General features: G+C 48.2%; 1 protein-coding gene across 1 annotated transcript in view; it reads left to right on the forward strand.

Moving 5' to 3' along the window:
• Positions 1-18,447, forward strand: part of BTBD19 (BTB domain containing 19) — an 800,233-nt gene that overhangs the window by 504,783 nt on the left and 277,003 nt on the right. Inside the window, exon 4 of the mRNA XM_069232814.1 lies at positions 5,508-5,567. Within this exon, the coding sequence (XP_069088915.1) occupies positions 5,508-5,567 (60 nt within the window). The remainder of the gene's footprint in view (positions 1-5,507; positions 5,568-18,447) is intronic.

Consider the following 18,447-nt stretch of genomic DNA (forward strand, 5'->3'; position numbering starts at 1 on the left):
TTAGCCACTGCTCCAGGGGGATTTCCGATTCTGTTCGCCGCATGCTTTCTGGGAAACCCAGGAATCGTACGTTATTGCGGCGCGCCCTGCTCTCCATTTCTTCCGATCTCCTCCAGAGCACTTTCAGCTCCGCGTCCATGCACTAAATCTGTTTTTTGTTACCTTGGGCCATTGGGGTTAATTTGGATATTTCGTCTTCAGTCGTTTTCACTCGCTCGGCTAGATTCCGATGGTCTACGCGCAGGAGATTCAAGTCTTGTGCAACTGCATCGATTCTGTTTTCTACAGATGATTTAGGGGGTCATTCTGACCCTGGCGGCCGGTGACCGCCAGGGTCACCGACCACGGGAGCACCGCCAACAGGCTGGCGGTGCTCCCAAGGGCATTCTGACCGCGGCGGTTCAGCCGCGGTCAGAAAGGGTAAACCGGCGGTCTCCCGCCGGTTTACCGCTGCCCCATTGAATCCTCCATGGCGGCGGAGCACGCTCCGCTGCCATGGGGATTCAGACACCCCCTACCGCCATCCTGTTCATGATGTGGTCTATTATGTATGTCTTGTCAAGTGTCATTTGGTGTATTGTTATTGTGATAATGGGTATAAGTGTTATATCACCATAAGTCCTTTTTTGCTATTTGAATAATTTGGTTGAAATAAATTTGAGAAAGAAATAAACTCATAAGAAACAGAATATAGGGCTGTTCTTATAACTTGAGATGTAATTTGTCTCTACCTGCCATTTTTCCTTTTTTGATGTTATATTTACCCTAGGCAGGGTAGAGTTATAGGGTTCCCCCTGGTTTTTGCAGTCGCTATCAAGAGTTTAAACACTATGAAGGCTAGATCTATAAATTTATGTACTTGTTTGTCCTCTTTGGCACGATGGCTCAGGAAATGTTGACCACCGTTGTCATCTCAGAGAGCAGAACCATGACCATTCTCTGCTGGACAGGGACCAAGTGGGATGAACCTATGAGCACAAAAAAAAGTCCATTCATATCCTTGGGTAGGTGGAAATCAGCCGCAGCGCTAGCGTGGGTGGCTCTCCCTGAAAGGAGCACGCAACACTTAAAGCGAACAAAGTAATGCCAGAATACAGGAAAACTGACATTGACTGCAATGATAGCACTACACAACTGTAATAAACTCAACAATAACAGCTCCATTCACATAGAGGAATGCAAACATGCAGTACAGAGAAATCTTCAGTGCAAACGACTCAGCAGTCAGCTGGCAGCTAATAAAGATGGCATAGTGAAGCCTACAGAAGATTAAATTACACGGGGTGGGGATTGTTTTTGGTATTGCGTTGGTGCAGTTTTGTCTTCAGTGATTTTGGTAAATGCAGTTCTGTTTTCTGTAGTGCTGCTGTAGATGTTGTATCTCAGAAAAGGAAGTTTAGAGCATGATCCTCACTTCTGGTCTTGGCACAGATACTAATTTCCCTCAGGCGGTCCAGGTCTGATGTGTTGTACTGCATTGTACAGAAGAGAAGATATTACCTGGACACTAAGGAGGGAAGCACTGTCGGTCCATCACTCCATCAGCCCCTCAAGCAAGTTATAAGTGGCTTCCAGGAAATCACCCAAAAAAGCACATCTCTAAGAACCCAGCAAAGCCACCTGCCCTTGAGAAAACTCCTGAGACTGAACTGCTGAAAACTCCTGAGACTGAACTGCTGAAAACTCCTGAAACTGAACTGCTCAAACAGTTTGTTGAGTGTGAACTTGAACCGCAGGTTGGCGTGACCGAGGACCTGCCTGATCTTTTCTCCTTGGGAGGACTCTCAAGTGCCTGACCACTGGTTCGGAGACGGTTCTTCCAGTTCACTTTAAGGGTCCCCCTCTAAGGCTTCTAGCCCAGATTTCACCCGCATTGTCGTTTTCTGTTCTCGCGCAGCATTCTTTCTTTGGGTGTTTTTTATTTAATGAGCTCTAAAGTTGTTGCTAAGTAAAAATGCATGGCTGTATGAAACCAACACATCTTGCTAGTTTGTGCAGTGTCAGCGATGTCTTGCCAGGATTCAGAACCAGAGAACAATTTAAGAACTACACGCAAGCTTGGCTGTGTGTAACTTCTTCAAGAGGTGGTCTGCGAGCTTGCCCACCAGGGTGCCTCTACCTACACCTGGTCTTTTCACAGTCTTTCTCTGGAGGCTGGCGCTGTGTGGTTTATCCTCCCTGGGGAGGCTGTGGGTAGAGGCCAGTTGGATTTACCTAAAGACTTGCACTGTCCGTGGCACCACTGGACCCGGATGCTAGGTCCTTCACTTGGCCCTGCATAGACCCCTTTCTGAAGCTGTCTTCTTGGCGCTACCCAGCTCATCTGGGGCTGCTTTGTGGAGACTTAAAACTGTGGGGCTATATGCAAATGCTAGACCTAAATCCTGAGGACACTTTTCTATACTTGAGGGACACCAAGGTTCATGTTTATCCCTCTGACAATACAACATGGTGTTGTAACATAAGAATTTAACACAGCATAGAATGAAAATACCAATAAGAAAATAACTGGAGGTGTAATTTAGAACTGGAACTAAACTATGGTCTACATTTAATTTTCTAGTTCATTTGTACCTAGCTTGCGGGACACTTTTTTTTTTAACTGCTTCCTCAATAGAAAACAATATGACTCTAAAAATCCTCTATTTTGCTTTTGGGTTATTCTACGAAATTCTGCAAAAATTAGGCCAAATGCAGATCTGGCATTAGTGCTATATTTGTGTGTGAAAGGCTTTGTTGTGTCCATTTTGGATATGAGGACACGCTTTGCTTTTTAAAAAATGCCAAATAACACAAGTGCAATGAACAATAGCTGCTTGCATTCTGGTTGTTTGTGTTGTTCCAATGCTCCCTCACTAAAATTATGCCACTTACCTTAATTGTGTAATTTTGTGAATTTCACGTCAAAATCATAATGCCAAATTATACAAGATTACGCACGTGTCACAGACATTCTGCCTGGGCCTACTTCTAATGCCTCTGATTGGCTCAATGTATCAGTTTGAGTGAACTAGGGTTGTTTATTTTTATTATATTGGAAGACGCAAGAGCCGACCATCACTAACTACATGGTGTGCTGGTTTGGAGGAGCTCCATCTAACCAGCTGGGTACTAAGAGGTGCTCCGCACCAAAGTTTAAGATATTGTTAAAATGTTGGATTTGATCACGAGTCTGAAGAGTTGAGGAAGGTGTCTGTTAGAGGACAATCTCTTGTTTGGTGGCTGTGGCCACTGAATATCGACACCACAGTATCGATGGGACACAGTATCCAGGACAGAATATCAATCAATCAATCAGAGTATTTGTAAAGCGCACTACTCACCCGTGCGGGTCTCAAGGCGCTGAGGGGTGGGGAGGAGGATGGGGGGTCTGCTACTGCTGGAACAGCCATGTCTTGAGATGTCTCCTAAGGGTTAGTAGGTCCTGTGTCTGTCACAGGTGGGTGGGAAGAGTGTTCCACGTCTTGGCGGTGAGGTGGGAGAACGATCTGGCACCGGCGGTCACTCTGTGGATGTGTGGGATGGTGGCGAGGGCAAGGTCGGCGGAGTGAAGCTATCGGTTCGGGGTGTAGGAGAGCCATCTGTTGAGGTATTCTGGTCCGGTGTTGTGCAGTGCCTTGTGAGAGTGGGTGAGCGTTTGAACATGATTCTCTTGTTGACAGGGAGCCAGTGAAGGTCTCTCAGGTGGGTTGTAATGTGGCAGTGGTGGGGGATGTCCAGGATGAGGCGTGGGGAGGTGTTCTGTTTGCGTTGTAGTCTTTTCTGGAGCTTGGCCGTGGTTCCTGCGTAGAGGGCATTGCCGTAGTCCAGTTTGCTGCTTACGAGGGCTTGGGTGACCGTCCTTCTGGTTTCAGTGGGGATCCATTTGTAGATCTTCCGAAGCATGCGGAGGGTGTTGAAGCAGGAGGAAGGGATGGCGTTGACTTGCTGAGTCATTGATAGTGATGAGTCCAGGATGAATCCCAGGTTGCTTGCGTGGTCAGTGGGTGTTGGTGCGGTTCCCAGTGTGGCAGGCAACCAGGAGTCGTCCTATGCGGAGGGGGTGGAGCTGAGAATAAAATATCGACAGGTAAGTAAGCCTAGATTATCTATACCTAACGAAACATATAAGTACCTACCTTGTACATATATCTTCAAGGTACCTACTTGTGGAACTGGGAATAGTAAATCTATACTTCCCAACATGCACTTACTTTTCAGTATTTTGTCCCTCAGTATTCTGTCCTTGATATTCTTGCACTGCGATATTGCTGGTGTTGATATTTAGTAGTACAGTTAGGTAGAGGTGGTGGAACTGGGAGATGTCTGCAAACGACATGTCTGTGATCCATGCCAGGAAAACTACATCTTTTTGGAGTGTTCTGTTTGGGAGAAGCAGTGTTTGAGCGACTGTATTTTAAGCGAGAACATGACAGGAGGTGATTGCTATACCTTAACTATACTGGTGAGAATTGTGAGGTCAATGAGATGGAGGTTTGGTCAGACGTCAAAAACGTATTCTGTTCCTATGTTGCACACTTGCATTACTGGGGTAGGCTCAAGTAATAGATGAAGTATCTGACCTTTAGTCATAGCTGTGTTTGTAGGGTCGAGGGGGTGCCACCACCAGCCGCCCATAGATTGTGGTTACTTTGTTTTAATTATGACCTTTACGTTTTTCTTTGGTCCCGGCCCATTTTACCTACTACAATCACATAAACACAGAACTACTCACTTGAGTGTTAACAAGGTGGGCCCTGGCTGTGCAACTGCACATATTCTACGTTGTGTTTTTGCCACACGTACATTACATCAGTGCTCCTCAGACTGCACTGATTTCCAGTCAGCTCCTGGATCCGGTGCAGGTGCGCTTCATGGCCCATGCGGCTCTGCATGTGCGGTGGTGGCCTGAAGATCTGTATTTATATTCTTACTCTAGCTTCAGGTCCAGCCAGGGGTACTGAGTGGAGGTTTCCTCTACAGTTGTGCCTATGTTATAGCCTCATAGCTCTAATGGTTTTAATGTCAGTAACCATAAGGTGTCCCAGACTTTCTGAAGGACTTTTTATCTAATCGATAGTCTATCTTGAAAATGGAGCATCACCAGATCATTTTCTGTTGGTATCCCTGTCTGTGGGGCGAACTTACTTTAATTTCTCTCAAGTAGATTACATATATTTTAAAAGTTCCAGTCACAGGTTACTTATATGTCATTATGTAAAAGGTGTGTTTTCCTGCTCGAGGGTGGGACTTCCTGCTAGAGGGCGGGACTTCTTGTGCTGGGTAGAAACTGTATGTCCCCAGGCTTTCTTTAACGAGATGTGACTAAAGTTTAAAAAGTACTGCCCGGGAATATTACACGTGGAGCTGAATCTCCTCTTTTAAGTGTAAATTGTCCTTTCTGTGTAGGCCTAGTATTGTTACCCACTTGGCTTTTGTGGTAGGCGCCACCCTGCTCGGGTGGGCTATGCACTTTAAGAAGCAGTTTGCAGTGTGACCCCCTGACATCTCGCCCTCTTTCTTTTCAGCTCTGCGTGCAGTACATCACAGGCACCCTCACCGTGGAGCTGGCCTGCGAGGCGCTACAGGTAAGAGCCTGACCTATCATTGTAATACACGACAGTGGAGCGCAGCTTGTGACTGACTCTTCCCCAGCCCCCGACCTTGAGGTAGCAGCCTGGGCGAAATGCGGGCTTTGAATTATCCAACACAATAGAGTTCGCCAAGAATCACGAGCGGGCAGCTTGGTAACACCCACTCCAAGAGGAGCAGGACATGAGGGGGGCTTAAGGAACAGTGGGAAGAGGAAGGAGGGAGCATTATTAGAGGTACCTAACACGTAATATTTCTCAAACTAATCTATATTTTTAAGGCCTCTAGAAGAGAGAGCAGCGGAAGGGAGTGTTTTGTCAGTGTGGGCGTGTAACAATCCCAGGCGAAATCTGACAGGTGACAATTTACCCGGCTGAAAGCACTTGTACCCAACTATTTACGAAAGAATCCACTTTTTAGAGCGGTGTAACACCCAAAACACCCCGCTTGGAGGTACGTCCCTCTGCAGTGCTTGAAATGGAAACATTAAAGTGCAGGTACTCTGTGCCAGAGTACCTGCTTGTTTCCGAGAAGTACCGGTACTCTCCAGTTAAAAGTATTACGTTTTTCTTGAGATGTGCCTGTACTCTCCCTCTCAAAATAAAGTGCCGGTACTCAGTTACCGGACAGTACCGGCCCATTTAAAGCATTGCCTGTATGCGGCTCAAATTAACTCAAACTAACTCATAATAATACTAAAACTGTTCTCATATTTCCTTATACTAATCCACCACTAATTCCTTATGGGCTCTGGAGTAGCGTGCTACTTGCTGAAAAAAGTGCTTCGACGCCTCGTCAGGGGTAGTAAGCGCTATATAAATACTATTACAATACAATACAATATTGTGTGTTTGTAAAGAACGCACTGTGAGCATCACCTATAGGCAGTCGCGGCTGCTGCCGGAAGTGGGAGGGGGGGCTGCAGCACGCGGAGCAGGGGGAGCGGGGCCACAGTTCTCATTAGAGCATAGGCAGAAGCGATGTGGCTTGGCTGGGGTGCAGTATATACGTTGAAGACATTTATAGTGTATTATACGAAGCCTGCTGCTTGAATGCAGCAATAGTGCCCTTGCTCATCTGTGACGGTGAGTCCCATATCTGTTTCCCGTTGGGTACGTGCCCGTACCACAGTGGAGGGCGCATCTAATTGGGCTTCCTGATACAAGTGGGAAACAAAATAGCTAGGTGTTTCCACTTGGAGTAGGACATGCAAAGAGCAAAATGTAGGTGGCTCTAGCGGAACATCAGGTGTAACCGCTCATACATCATGTTGTAATCTGCTATACAAAACTATATCCGAGGGTGTAGGAGTCACTCCTTCCAAAAAGGTTTCCTGAGACTTTAAACATTCCCTCACTATAAAGATCTCCCCAGCCCGTCATACCCCGAGCTTGAAGTAATTGTCTCCAAGTGTTCTTGTGTGTGACAGGTAGCAATGGGTGATATAATAATGAAATACGTGGGGAGTACAATAGTGGTTTGTTCAGCTTAGGGCCAACCCATGCCACGCTTTCATGGTATCCGCCACAGTGGAGTCTGCTAGTGTAGTGGATGGCGTTGGGGGTACCAAGTATGAGGCTGGGGACGACAGGAGCCATATATCCTTGTGCGATAGCTAAGTGTGGCATAAATGGGGTGAGTCAGTACCAATGAAATGCATGGTGGGCCTGTGCGCATAAATAATACATTTCCATATCCGACGCCTCAAACCCACCTTTAGAAAATGGCAGTCTAAGAGTGTCCCAGTGTATGCAAAGTTGCTTGCCCGCCCCTGCAGTTTTATTAGTTCGGATTTAAGTAGCTGAAAAAACGTATCCCCCAGAGGTATTGGGATATTTAGGAACAAATGTAGAAATTTTGGTAAGACAGTCATTTTCAGCAGTGCGATGCGACCCGCCAGTGATGGGGGTAAGCAAATCCAGAATGTAATGCTATCAGTATTGGTGTTTAATGCAACCCTATAGTTCCCTCTAATAACCTCCTTCTGACCCCTTGCTATCACCACTCCTAAGTATGGGAGCTCAGAATGACACCACTTCAGTGGAAAGTCTGCGGTGAACAGTTTCGTTGTTGCTGTAAGAGGGAACAAATGCGATTTTTCCCAGTTGAACTGAACTCTGGATAATTCGCCGAATCGGACAGATTCATCGATGATCCAGTTGAGACTAACCTGGGGATCTCGTAAATAGAGAGTGATGTTGTCTGCATATAAGGAAACTAAAATATGCCTGGAAGGATAGAGAATCACATATTCACTGTGGCATTGTCGCAGTTTGACTGCTAAAGGCTCCACCGCTGTGGCAAAAGTGACGGCGAAACCGGGCAGCCTTGTCATGTGCCTCTAGTGCTGTGTATCGGGGAAGAGATCGAGCCATTCATTTTGACTCTCGCCAGTGGGCGTGTATCAAGAGGAGCAATCCACGTCAAAAAAGAATCGGGGAATGTCATCCGGCGGAGTATAGACATGAGGAAGTCCCATTCTAAAGAATCAAACATCTTGGTTGCGTCTAGAAAGACCACCAACGGGTCTGGATTTATGTCATGGAGTAATGCAAATAAGGTGCGTAGATTATAGGACGTGGATCTTCCTGGGATGAATCCCGACTGATCAAGTCTAATTAGGAATGTCATGAGAGGGGCCAGCTGATTGGCCAATACTTTCGCCAAAGTTTTAACATCACAGTTGATTATAGATAGCGGTCTACAAGACTCACATCTGTTGGGTGACTTCCCCGGTTTAGGCAGAATAATAATCATAATCTCCCTCATGGATGGTGGGGGGAGTAGGCCATTTGACTTTGCCGCCTGATATATAGATTTTAAAACTGGGATCAGAGTGTCAATATATGTTTTACAGAAGTCTACAGGTAGGCCATCTGGCCCCAGAGTTTTACCCAGCTGCAACTGCATGATAGCCTCTCTAATCTCATCATCTGTGATATATTCCACTTGTGATGAGTGACACTCAGCCATCCCAGGGCTACGTCTTCCAGACATGTCTGCATCGGCCGATATCAGCCTACGGACCGTGTATAGTGAGCTATAAAATGAGGCAAAAGTGTGGAGGATCTCCGGTGTCACCCTGTGTAGTATCTTGTTCTCATCATAAACCTCCAGAACATCTTTGGCTGAGTGGTATTTGCGTGTCATAGTGGTGAGGGTGTAGCCCGGGCGCTCCCTCCTCCATAAGCCCTGGCTCGTGCATATTTACCACGGTGGAGCCATTCTTTTCTGCCATTTTCTGGTATTCAGAGAATGTGAGAAAGTAGCCTCTTTCTAGCCTTGTTACCCCCATTTTTGGCCTGTTTGTGAGTATATGTCAGGTGTTTTCACTGTCTCACTGGGATCCTACTAGCCAGGGCCCAGTGCTCATAGTGAAAACCCTATGTTTTCAGTATGTTTGTTATGTGTCACTGGGACCCTGCTAGTCAGGACCCCAGTGCTCATAAGTTTGTGGCCTATATGTATGTGTTCCCTGTGTGATGCCTAACTTTCTCACTGAGGCTCTGCTAACCAGAACCTCAGTGGTTATGCTCTCTCTTTACAAATTGTCACTAACAGGCTAGTGACCAATTTTACTAATTCATATTGGCATACTGGAACACCCTTATAATTCCCTAGTATATGGTACTGGAGTACCCAGGGTATTGGGGTTCCAGGAGATCCCTATGGGCTGCAGCATTTCTTTTGCCACCCATAGGGAGCTCTGACAATTCTTACACAGGCCTGCCACTGCAGCCTGAGTGAAATAACGTCACGTTATTTCACAGCCATTTACCACTGCACTTAAGTAACTTATAAGTCACCTATATGTCTAACCTTCACCTGGTGAAGGCTGGGTGCAAAGTTACTTAGTGTGTGGGCACCCTGGCACGAGCCAAGTTGCCCCCACATTGTTCAGGGCAAATTCCCCGGACTTTGTGAGTGCGGGGACACCATTACACGCGTGCACTATACATAGGTCACTACCTATGTATAGCTTCACAATGGTAACTCCGAACATGGCCATGTAACATGTCTAAGATCATGGAATTGTCACCCCAATGCCATCCTGGCATTGAGGAGACAATCCCATGATTTCCCGGGTCTCTAGCACAGACCCGGGTACTGCCAAACTGCCTTTTCAGGGGTTTCACTGCAGCTGCTGCTGCTGCCAACCCCTCAGACAGGTTTCTGCCCTCCTGGGGTCCAGCCAGGCTTGGCCCAGGAAGGCAGAACAAAGGACTTGCTCAGAGAGAGGGTGTTACACCCTCTCTCTTTGGAAAAAGGTGTTAAGGCAGGGGAGGAGTAGCCTCCCCCAGCCTCTGGAAATGCTTTGATGGGCACAGATGGTGCCCATCTCTGCATAAGCCAGTCTGCACCGGTTCAGGGATCCCTCAGCCCTGCTCTGGCGCGAAACTGGACAAAGGAAAGGGGTGTGACCACTCCTCTGACCTGCACCTCCCCTGGGAGGTGCCCAGAGCTCCTCCAGTGTGCTCCAGACCTCTGCCATCTTGGAAACAGAGGTGCTGCTGGCACACTGGACTGCTCTGAGTTGCCAGTGCCAGCAGGTGACGTCAGAGACTCCTTCTGATAGGCTCCTTCAGGTGTTGCTAGTCTATCCTCTCTCCTAAGTAGCCAAACCTCCTTTTCTGGCTATTTAGGGTCTCTGCTTTGGGGAATTCCTTAGATAACGAATGCAAGAGCTTATCAGAGTTCCTCTGCATCTCGCTCTTCACCTTCTGCCAAGGAATCGACTGCTGACCGCGCTGGAAGCCTGCAAAACTGCAACAAAGTAGCAAAGACGACTACTGCGACCTTGTAACGCTGATCCTGCCGCCTTCTCGACTGTTTTCCTGGTGGTGCATGCTGTGGGGGTAGTCTGCCTCCTCTCTGCACTAGAAGCTCTGAAGAAATCTCCCATGGGCAGGCACCAAAGAACTGCATCACCGGTCCTCTGGGTCTCCTCTCAGCACGACGAGCGTGGTCCCTTGAACTCAGCAACTCTGTCCAAGTGACTCCCACAGTCCAGTGACTCTTCAGTCCAAGTTTGGTGGAGGTAAGTCCTTGCCTCCCCACGCTAGACTGCATTGCTGGGAACCGCGTGTTTTGCAGCTACTCCGGCTCCTGTGCACTCTTCCAGGATTTCCTTTGTGCACAGCCAAGCCTGGGTCCCTGGCACTCTAACCTGCAGTGCACGACCTCCTGAGTTGTCCTCCGGCGTCGTGGGACCCTCTTTCGTGACTTCGGGTGAGCTCCGGTTCACTCCACTTCGTAGTGCCTGTTCCGGCACTTCTGCGGGTGCTGCCTGCTTCTGAGTGGGCTCCTTGTCTTGCTGGGCGCCCCCTCTGTCTCCTCACGCAATTGGCGACATCCTGGTCCCTCCTGGGCCACAGCAGCATCCAAAAACCCTAACCGCGACCCTTGCAGCTAGCAAGGCTTGTTTGCGGTCTTTCTGCATGGGAACACCTCTGCAAGCTTCTTCACGATGTGGGACATCCATCCTCCAAAGGGGAAGTTTCTAGCCCTTGTAGTTCTTGCAGAATCCACAGCTTCTACCATCCGGTGGCAGCTTCTTTGCACCCACAGCTGGCATTTCCTGGGCATCTGCCCACTCCCGACTTGATCGTGACTCTTGGACTTGGTCCCCTTGTTCCACAGGTACTCTCGTCAGGAAATCCATCGTTGTTGCATTGCTGGTTTTGTTGTTTCTGGCAGAATTCCCCTATCACGACTTCTGTGCTCTTTGGGGAACTTAGGTGCACTTTGCACCCACTTTTCAGGGTCTTGGGGTGGGCTATTTTTCTAACCCTCACTGTTTTCTTACAGTCCCAGCGACCCTCTACGAGCTCACATAGGTTTGCGGTCCATTCGTGGTTCGCATTCCACTTCTAGAGTATATGGTTTGTGTTGCCCCTATCCCTATGTGCTCCCATTGCATTCTATTGTGACTGTACATTGTTTGCACTGTTTTCTATTGCTATTACTGCATATTTTGGTATTGTGTACATATATCTTGTGTATATTTGCTATCCTCATACTGAGGGTACTAACTGAGATACTTTGGCATATTGTCATAAAAATAAAGTACCTTTATTTTTAGTATATCTGTGTATTGTGTTTTCTTATGATATTGTGCATATGACACTAGTGGTACTGTAGGAGCTTCACTCATCTCCTAGTTCAGCCTAAGCTGCTCTGCTAAGCTACCTTTTCTATCAGCCTAAGCTGCTAGACACCCCTCTACACTAATAAGGGATACCTGGGCCTGGTGCAAGGTGTAAGTACCCCTTGGTACCCACTACAAGCCAGTCCAGCCTCCTACAGAGAGGGTGTCTGATTTGTAGTCTAGGCTATGATCATCAGTGGCGATCCTCCAGGTTCTTGAGCTCGGTTTGTAGCTCATGCGGCCAGTCCTGCAGGGAGCGAAGCACCCCCCCCACTTTTAGCTATACAAGGCCCACAGACCGTTACTTTCAAGGATTCCCAGGCTGTGCCTATCAAAGGCACAGTATGTTTATTCCTAGTGAAGAAATTGGCTCTTTTCAATTCCAACTCGTCTCAGAAGGGAGCATCTAGGAGCGCCTTAGGGGAGAGTCGCTAGGAGGCGTATACCTGTTCCAAGACGACCTCGTGCCGAGCCGGAGACAGGCATTTGGTTCAGGCTTTCAATGACTCTTCCAACCCTACGCAGAGGTGTCAAGGCTGCCTCTTCTCTAAGTAAATCTGTATTGGGTGCTAAGATGAAACGATTACTCTCACAGGTATTGACCTTTTTCTGTACTATTGATGACTAGTATGGCACGTGTCGCAAACATAAAAATGCCCTGATATTGGAATTTAAGAATACAATATTTGTATACTTCTCACACCATGAGCGTCACTTCTGACTTACCACAGAGGCTGATTGCTGTTCAGAGAGACCGGGCCTGTCGGGCCAGTCTTGGACCCCTACACTTTATAAGTGGTCTCGCACCACCCTTCTGTGAGCTGGAAATGTCATTGTCATTGGACTTTGTAAAAAAAAAAAAAAACTAGAGTTGGAAGGTACCATTGAGCTGCAGAGAGCAATCCCTGTGTCAAAACTGAAGTATCCTGATTGATTTAGGACAATAGCCCTGGTATTGTTATGCAGTTGAGGACTATGAGAGTTCTGATGCCTTACATAGGTATCAACAGAGTGCTGGCACTGACAGCTGGTAATTGCCTGTCCCACAATTCTGGGCGTGAGTTGAAGAGGAGGGCGATTAATGAGGGGAAGGGCCATTAACTGCTGTTAATATGTAGTCTCTCTCCCTCTCTCCCTATCTCTCATCAACCTAGAAAAATACAGTAGTGATTGTCTACATTCTTATTGGCTGAGCTACTTTCAGCATTGCTTACTTGGCGCTAATGGCAGAGAACAACTTTGCACAGTCAAAGTGGACCTCGGATTTCTTATTAGACAAAGCAGGGGAGATAGTGGCTAACAAGTTTATTGGATTAAGTGAGGGTGACTGTGAATGATAGATTCATCGCAGCATTGCCCAGGCATGCTAACAACATCTCCACATCCGCCCAGCACCGGAAGGACTGTGGAGCACAGGCGGCCCTTTAAAGATGGAGCCCGCTGCAGGCGGACCAGTGATTGGCCACCACGGAGGACTGTACAGCTGCGTCTAAGAACGCACTGCACATGTACCCACGACACACTACTACTGCAGGGTCACCGCTGCGTGCAGCAATCCCGACAGTGAACAGCGAGCCTTCCTTTGTTGAGCACATTTTCAAATCAAATCATGACCCAGTGTGTCTGACACTGAGAAGCCAAATCAACAAGAGACTGTGTGATGTGCGCGCATCGTATCTTGATCTTGTTGAGAAACATTTTTGTAACTTCTGAGCACGAGAACTTGCGCCAAGAGCATGGGAACTTGTACACAAATCGCTTGCACAACAACACATCCTGCCAGTGATTACACAACACAGCCGAAGCACAGACTGTAACGTGACAACTGTGTCAAGCGTCGCAGGCCGGGGACTCGTGCGCATGCGCACAGCTCTGGCAGCCAGAGATGGCCTTCACAATTTCCTGTTGTACATTCAGTGGTTCTAAGTGTCCCCATCACTGCCAGAAATAAGTGAAAGCGTATACATTGCATCCTGACGTAGTGTCCCGGAGGAGTACGTGTGTCCATCCAGCTGCGTACATCACAACTTGCTTCAGAACATGCATACTCGCAGCCCACCCTTGCAGATGTATGTTCTGAACAGTGCTGCTGTCCGCATGTGCGTGGTGTCTCCGCGTGCCACATTATTGCTGTGGTTGGTCCGATGGTGTCATACTGCATCATGGTTGGCTGCAGGACCGTGGCCAACATTACCTGGTAGGGTTTTCATCCAGCACTTTACAGTGGTCCGTGTAGTGTTAGTTGAGAAGGGTTGTCCCTGTATTCTTCTAGGTTGATGGGAGTGATCAAGAGAGAGGGATTGTGTGTTAACAACAGCAAGTTAGATAATGGCCCTTCCACTCATTAATCGCCCTCTCCTTGAACCGTGAGTCTTATCGGATGTTTGATGTCTCTGCACTTTTGTGGCCGTGAGGAGCGCCCCACCCCGTCACCCCTCACTAGGCAAAAACTTTGGGAGCGCCTGTTGACTGGTTTCCACCAGAATCTGTTTTTGTGTACTCTGCAGAAACTGATTAAATGTTTAGAAGTAGCGAGAGCTGGATCCTACAGTTAAGTGAACAAGTGATGATGTCCTCCAACACACACTAAAGGATGAATCAGAAAATGGATTGCAGAATTGCAAAGTACAGATAAAACAGCCAGTTACACACTCCCAGCCAGCACAGGAGAACCCTTAGTTACAGGTGTTACTGTAAGTGGGTCCGGGCTGCCCTGTGAGGCGTGTTTGTGAAAGTTTAGTGGCTGATGAAACACACTGTTGAGAAAAGGGCCGCCCAGGCTGGGGATACCCACCCATGGGAAATGACACCGATGGGACAGTTCTTATGCATAACTTCATAACAGGTGGCATCCTCCACGCAGACCCCTTGATTCCAGCTTTGGGCCAAACCTGGCGTTCTAGAGGAGAACCTTGCAGCTTTCGTGTGGGATCAGAGACACCACCACAGGTAGACCATCAGTAACTGTCATTGAACATTGGAGGCAGCCCTCCTGTGCTTCAGACCTTCCTTCTGTTGTGGCACCACCTGTAGTCTTAGTCTGGTACCTCGTGTGGTGGCAGGCGGAGATGTATACATGTAGGGTAGGTGTAGACAGCTGCCCTTGCTACTAAGCAATGGGGCGCTATCCAAAAAGGTTTATAGAAATTGGGGATTAATCAGACAATCTTGAGCAGGTGTCCACATGTGTTTAATTGGTTGTAAGAGGGATATTGAATGGAAGCTTAGAGAGCTGACCATAGTATTGGTAAAGTGGATTAAAGGAGGTAGTGGACTCTTCAGTGGAAGTCTAGTGGCCCAAGATGGTGCAGGCTGCTTGAAGAAAAGGGTCTCCAGTTCTTTCTGAAACAGAAGAAGGGACAGGACTAGTCAGATCCTTGGTGTGTAGCAGAGGAGCACATGTCATCTTGTCTTCTCCTTCCTGTAGTTTTTCATCACCAGCCTTGTGTGATGTTTCTTCTGTGAGTGCTGCAGAGGACTTTGAAGATAATGTTGGGTGGTGAATGGGTTGTGGAGTTTTACCCTGAGGGTGGGAGAGATCAGTCCTTTATGATCAAATGAGACAGAGCACGGAGAGTGCTCATCCTGGGGTTCCGCTGGGACTCTGGGATGCCAGCGGAGAGATGAGACAGCAGGAATGGGCATCTGTGAATGGGTATCAGGTGGGGGATCACTAGAGACCTGTCAGATCTAAGTCATGTCTGCTAACAGGACCTAAGATTGACCATGCGAAATTGACCCGGGTCTCACTGCCATTTTGCGTCAGATAAAAAACAATTAGGCTATATTTTTACATATCATAAAATGGCATTTTTAAACTGATTTTTTTTAATCCATACATTTCTATTTATATATTGCACGTCATTGTGAAATATCATTTGGACGTAGTAAAACATTGGATCTCCTAACTGTTTATAAAGGAGTCATTGTTGACCACCGCATAGGCCTTTGCAGCAGTGACTAATTGACTTGGGCCCAGGCAAACCCTCTAGGCTTCCAAAATGTTCTTTCACAGGGCAAACCCACTTCCTCAGAATAGAAAGAGCACTGGCCAGTGGTAAGCTGATTCCCCAAACAGCCATGCCTGAGCCAACCTAAAAGAGGGATTCCTTCTTACACCCTTCAGGAGATGGGCCTGGGCAACCGGGCCATGTGTTGGGCTCATGGCGCAAGCAGCATCTCCCAACGTCGTAAAGGCTGTGCAATATAGATTTCCTAGGAAGACGAAAAACAATGTAGCACATTCCAGACTAGAGTACCAGCGCCCTGGCTTGAGATAAGTCCTAATAACCAAATCATCATACATTCACCTGCACTTATATATCTGATGCCAAGATGTCTGCCTGGCTTGTTGCCAAGCACGACTCTGCACCTACCACAGCCTGGATGGTTAACTGATCAAGAAGGCCTCCCCTCCAGGTTCGGTCTCCTAATGTTGTGAGCCATGCTGAGCCCTGAAGGCTGCCATAGTGTCAACAAACAATTACCTTGAGCAAAAATGTGAACACCATCTCTGGAATAGAGGCTCACCCTGAGGCATGGTGAATTGTCTTAACCAATGCTGTGTTGAGCAACCACTTCGAATAGCTTTTCAAGTGCCTCACAGATCCATTAGGTCTCACAGAGGAATGGCCCATTCTCCATGCCCCCTTGGAATGATATGGAACCAGGCGATGACTGACCCTTGAATGGATTGGTCAGTCATGGCTCGTAGGGGGTGGGGGGAAAAGGCCGGCACATGGCAGGGAGAGGAAGGAAACGACAAAAAAAAAAGTAATAATTTTTTTAAAAACCTCCCAGCCACAGGCTCCCAGTCTGCCCTGCAGCCAATCCTAACGCTGCGTCCCTGCTGCTGGCAGCATGAAAGCAGCGTTAGGATTGGACGGAGCGCTCTGGCTTGGTGCTCGGAGGCAGAGTGGGAGCCTCTGCCTGCTCTCTCCAACTGGCAACACAGTGCCGGGTTGTAGAGAGAACAGTGCGCATGTGTGTGCCAGCCCGAGACATCCCTGTCATCGCCCACGGTCCTGCTCCTTTTACAATAAAACCATATTAAACATAGTTTAATATGGTTTTATTGTGAAAGTTTTGCAGCTGCTGGCGGTAGAGGGCGATGCTCCTCCGCCAATCCGATTGGTGACTTTCTTTAACAGGCAGGCTTTATCAAAGTCAATCCAGCTGGCTCCCCAAAATTCCTCATATGCGCCTACTATTTTACTTCTGTAACATGACGCCTGTGGACCTACGTCTGGTGATTTTACAAGGAGTACAGACTGGTGAAGAAACCTCTGATCCAGTTAATTAGGGTTTCCTCCACCTTGGGTATTTTCAGTTTATGCGCACATTTTTTGGGATAATTTGGGATCCTTGGGGCCTTCATACACTGGCTTCATGACAGCATATGCCCCTGTCTTTATCTTCACCCTCAGTAGCCTGTGGCACCATGCCCACTGCCCCCTCTGGTCAGCCATGGTACCACCCAGGCCTGACTGGTTACCAGGTCACTGCCTGCATCTCCTGTATTATCCTTTCTGTGGTGCCCCCCACCTTCTCCGGCCACAGTGACCTTGGTCTCCCTAGGCCGGGATGGTGGGGGCCTAAATGGGTCTTTTCGAGGGCCTGTGCCCTTGACCCTCCTCCCCAGATGCCCTCTTCCATGCACACTTTGGCACTGTTGGAAATGCTGCTTTGGGTGGGACCCAGTCCTTTTTAGGGCGCTTCCTGGACCCCCCTGGATTAGCTGCTGCGGGCTGGGGCCTGTTTCCTTTGGATTTGGGGAGTCAACAGTTTGTCAATGGCCTCAAGATTCCCCATTATTGGGGACATATATGACTTTCTCTCGGCCTGCTTTGGAAGCGTAGCGCTTTAGAAGTTGTTTGGCGCAACACGAAATGATCCCGGGTGAAAATCCAGTTCCGCCGCTATAATGATAAGTTGTCATCCCGCAGCTTGCATCCTTTGTTTAAACCACCACCAAATAATTAATGGCAAAAAAAACACATTCTAACTAGAAAAAAACAATCTCGGTGCCTCAAAGGGTTAACTTTACAAACCGCGTCTAGGGCATCATCGATTGACTTGAGCGTGGGGGTTGAAAATGGTGCCAAGGACTGAAGGGTGGGGGTATTCGAGGGGCACACAAGGAAGACGGTGCAGGGCCGGGAGTGGAACGAGTGAGTGTGGTGCTTGACACCAGGTTGTAGGTGAAGATGCGGGGGGGGGGCCGAGGCAGGAACCGCAGGAATGCCCCAGAACGCCCCCACCGCCGGAGCAGGTGCTCTAGTTCCCCGGGCGGGGGTAGGTGGGCGTGAGGGGGGGGATCCTCAGGCTGCGCCTGTGTAGTCTCTGACGTCACTTAACCGCTGATCTAGAAAAGACGCTCCACTGACAGTGGTTTCCTTGTCGCCATCTCCTCTGCTGTTTATCATCTCTCCGTGGTTTCACTTCCATGTAAATATAGACTCCCTTCAATCGGGGGCAGTCAGGTGGTGCGATCAAACGCCGCCCGCGCCCCGACAAGGATGCTGCAGGAGGAACTCTATGCATCGATTGAGGGACTGCATTGTAAAGAATAATATTGGGCATGTATGGGATGTACGCGTCCCACTGTGTCTCTCCGGGCATTATTTGATCACGTGGTGTATTTTTTGCCCCGTGTTTCCTCGAGGTCAGTGTTGTGCTGTGCACTCTACAGGGAGATAGATACCCCCGGACCCGCAGAGGCAAAGTTA

The sequence above is a fragment of the Pleurodeles waltl genome, chromosome 4_2 (genome assembly GCF_031143425.1).
Source record: "Pleurodeles waltl isolate 20211129_DDA chromosome 4_2, aPleWal1.hap1.20221129, whole genome shotgun sequence".
Classification (NCBI taxonomy): domain Eukaryota; kingdom Metazoa; phylum Chordata; class Amphibia; order Caudata; family Salamandridae; genus Pleurodeles; species Pleurodeles waltl.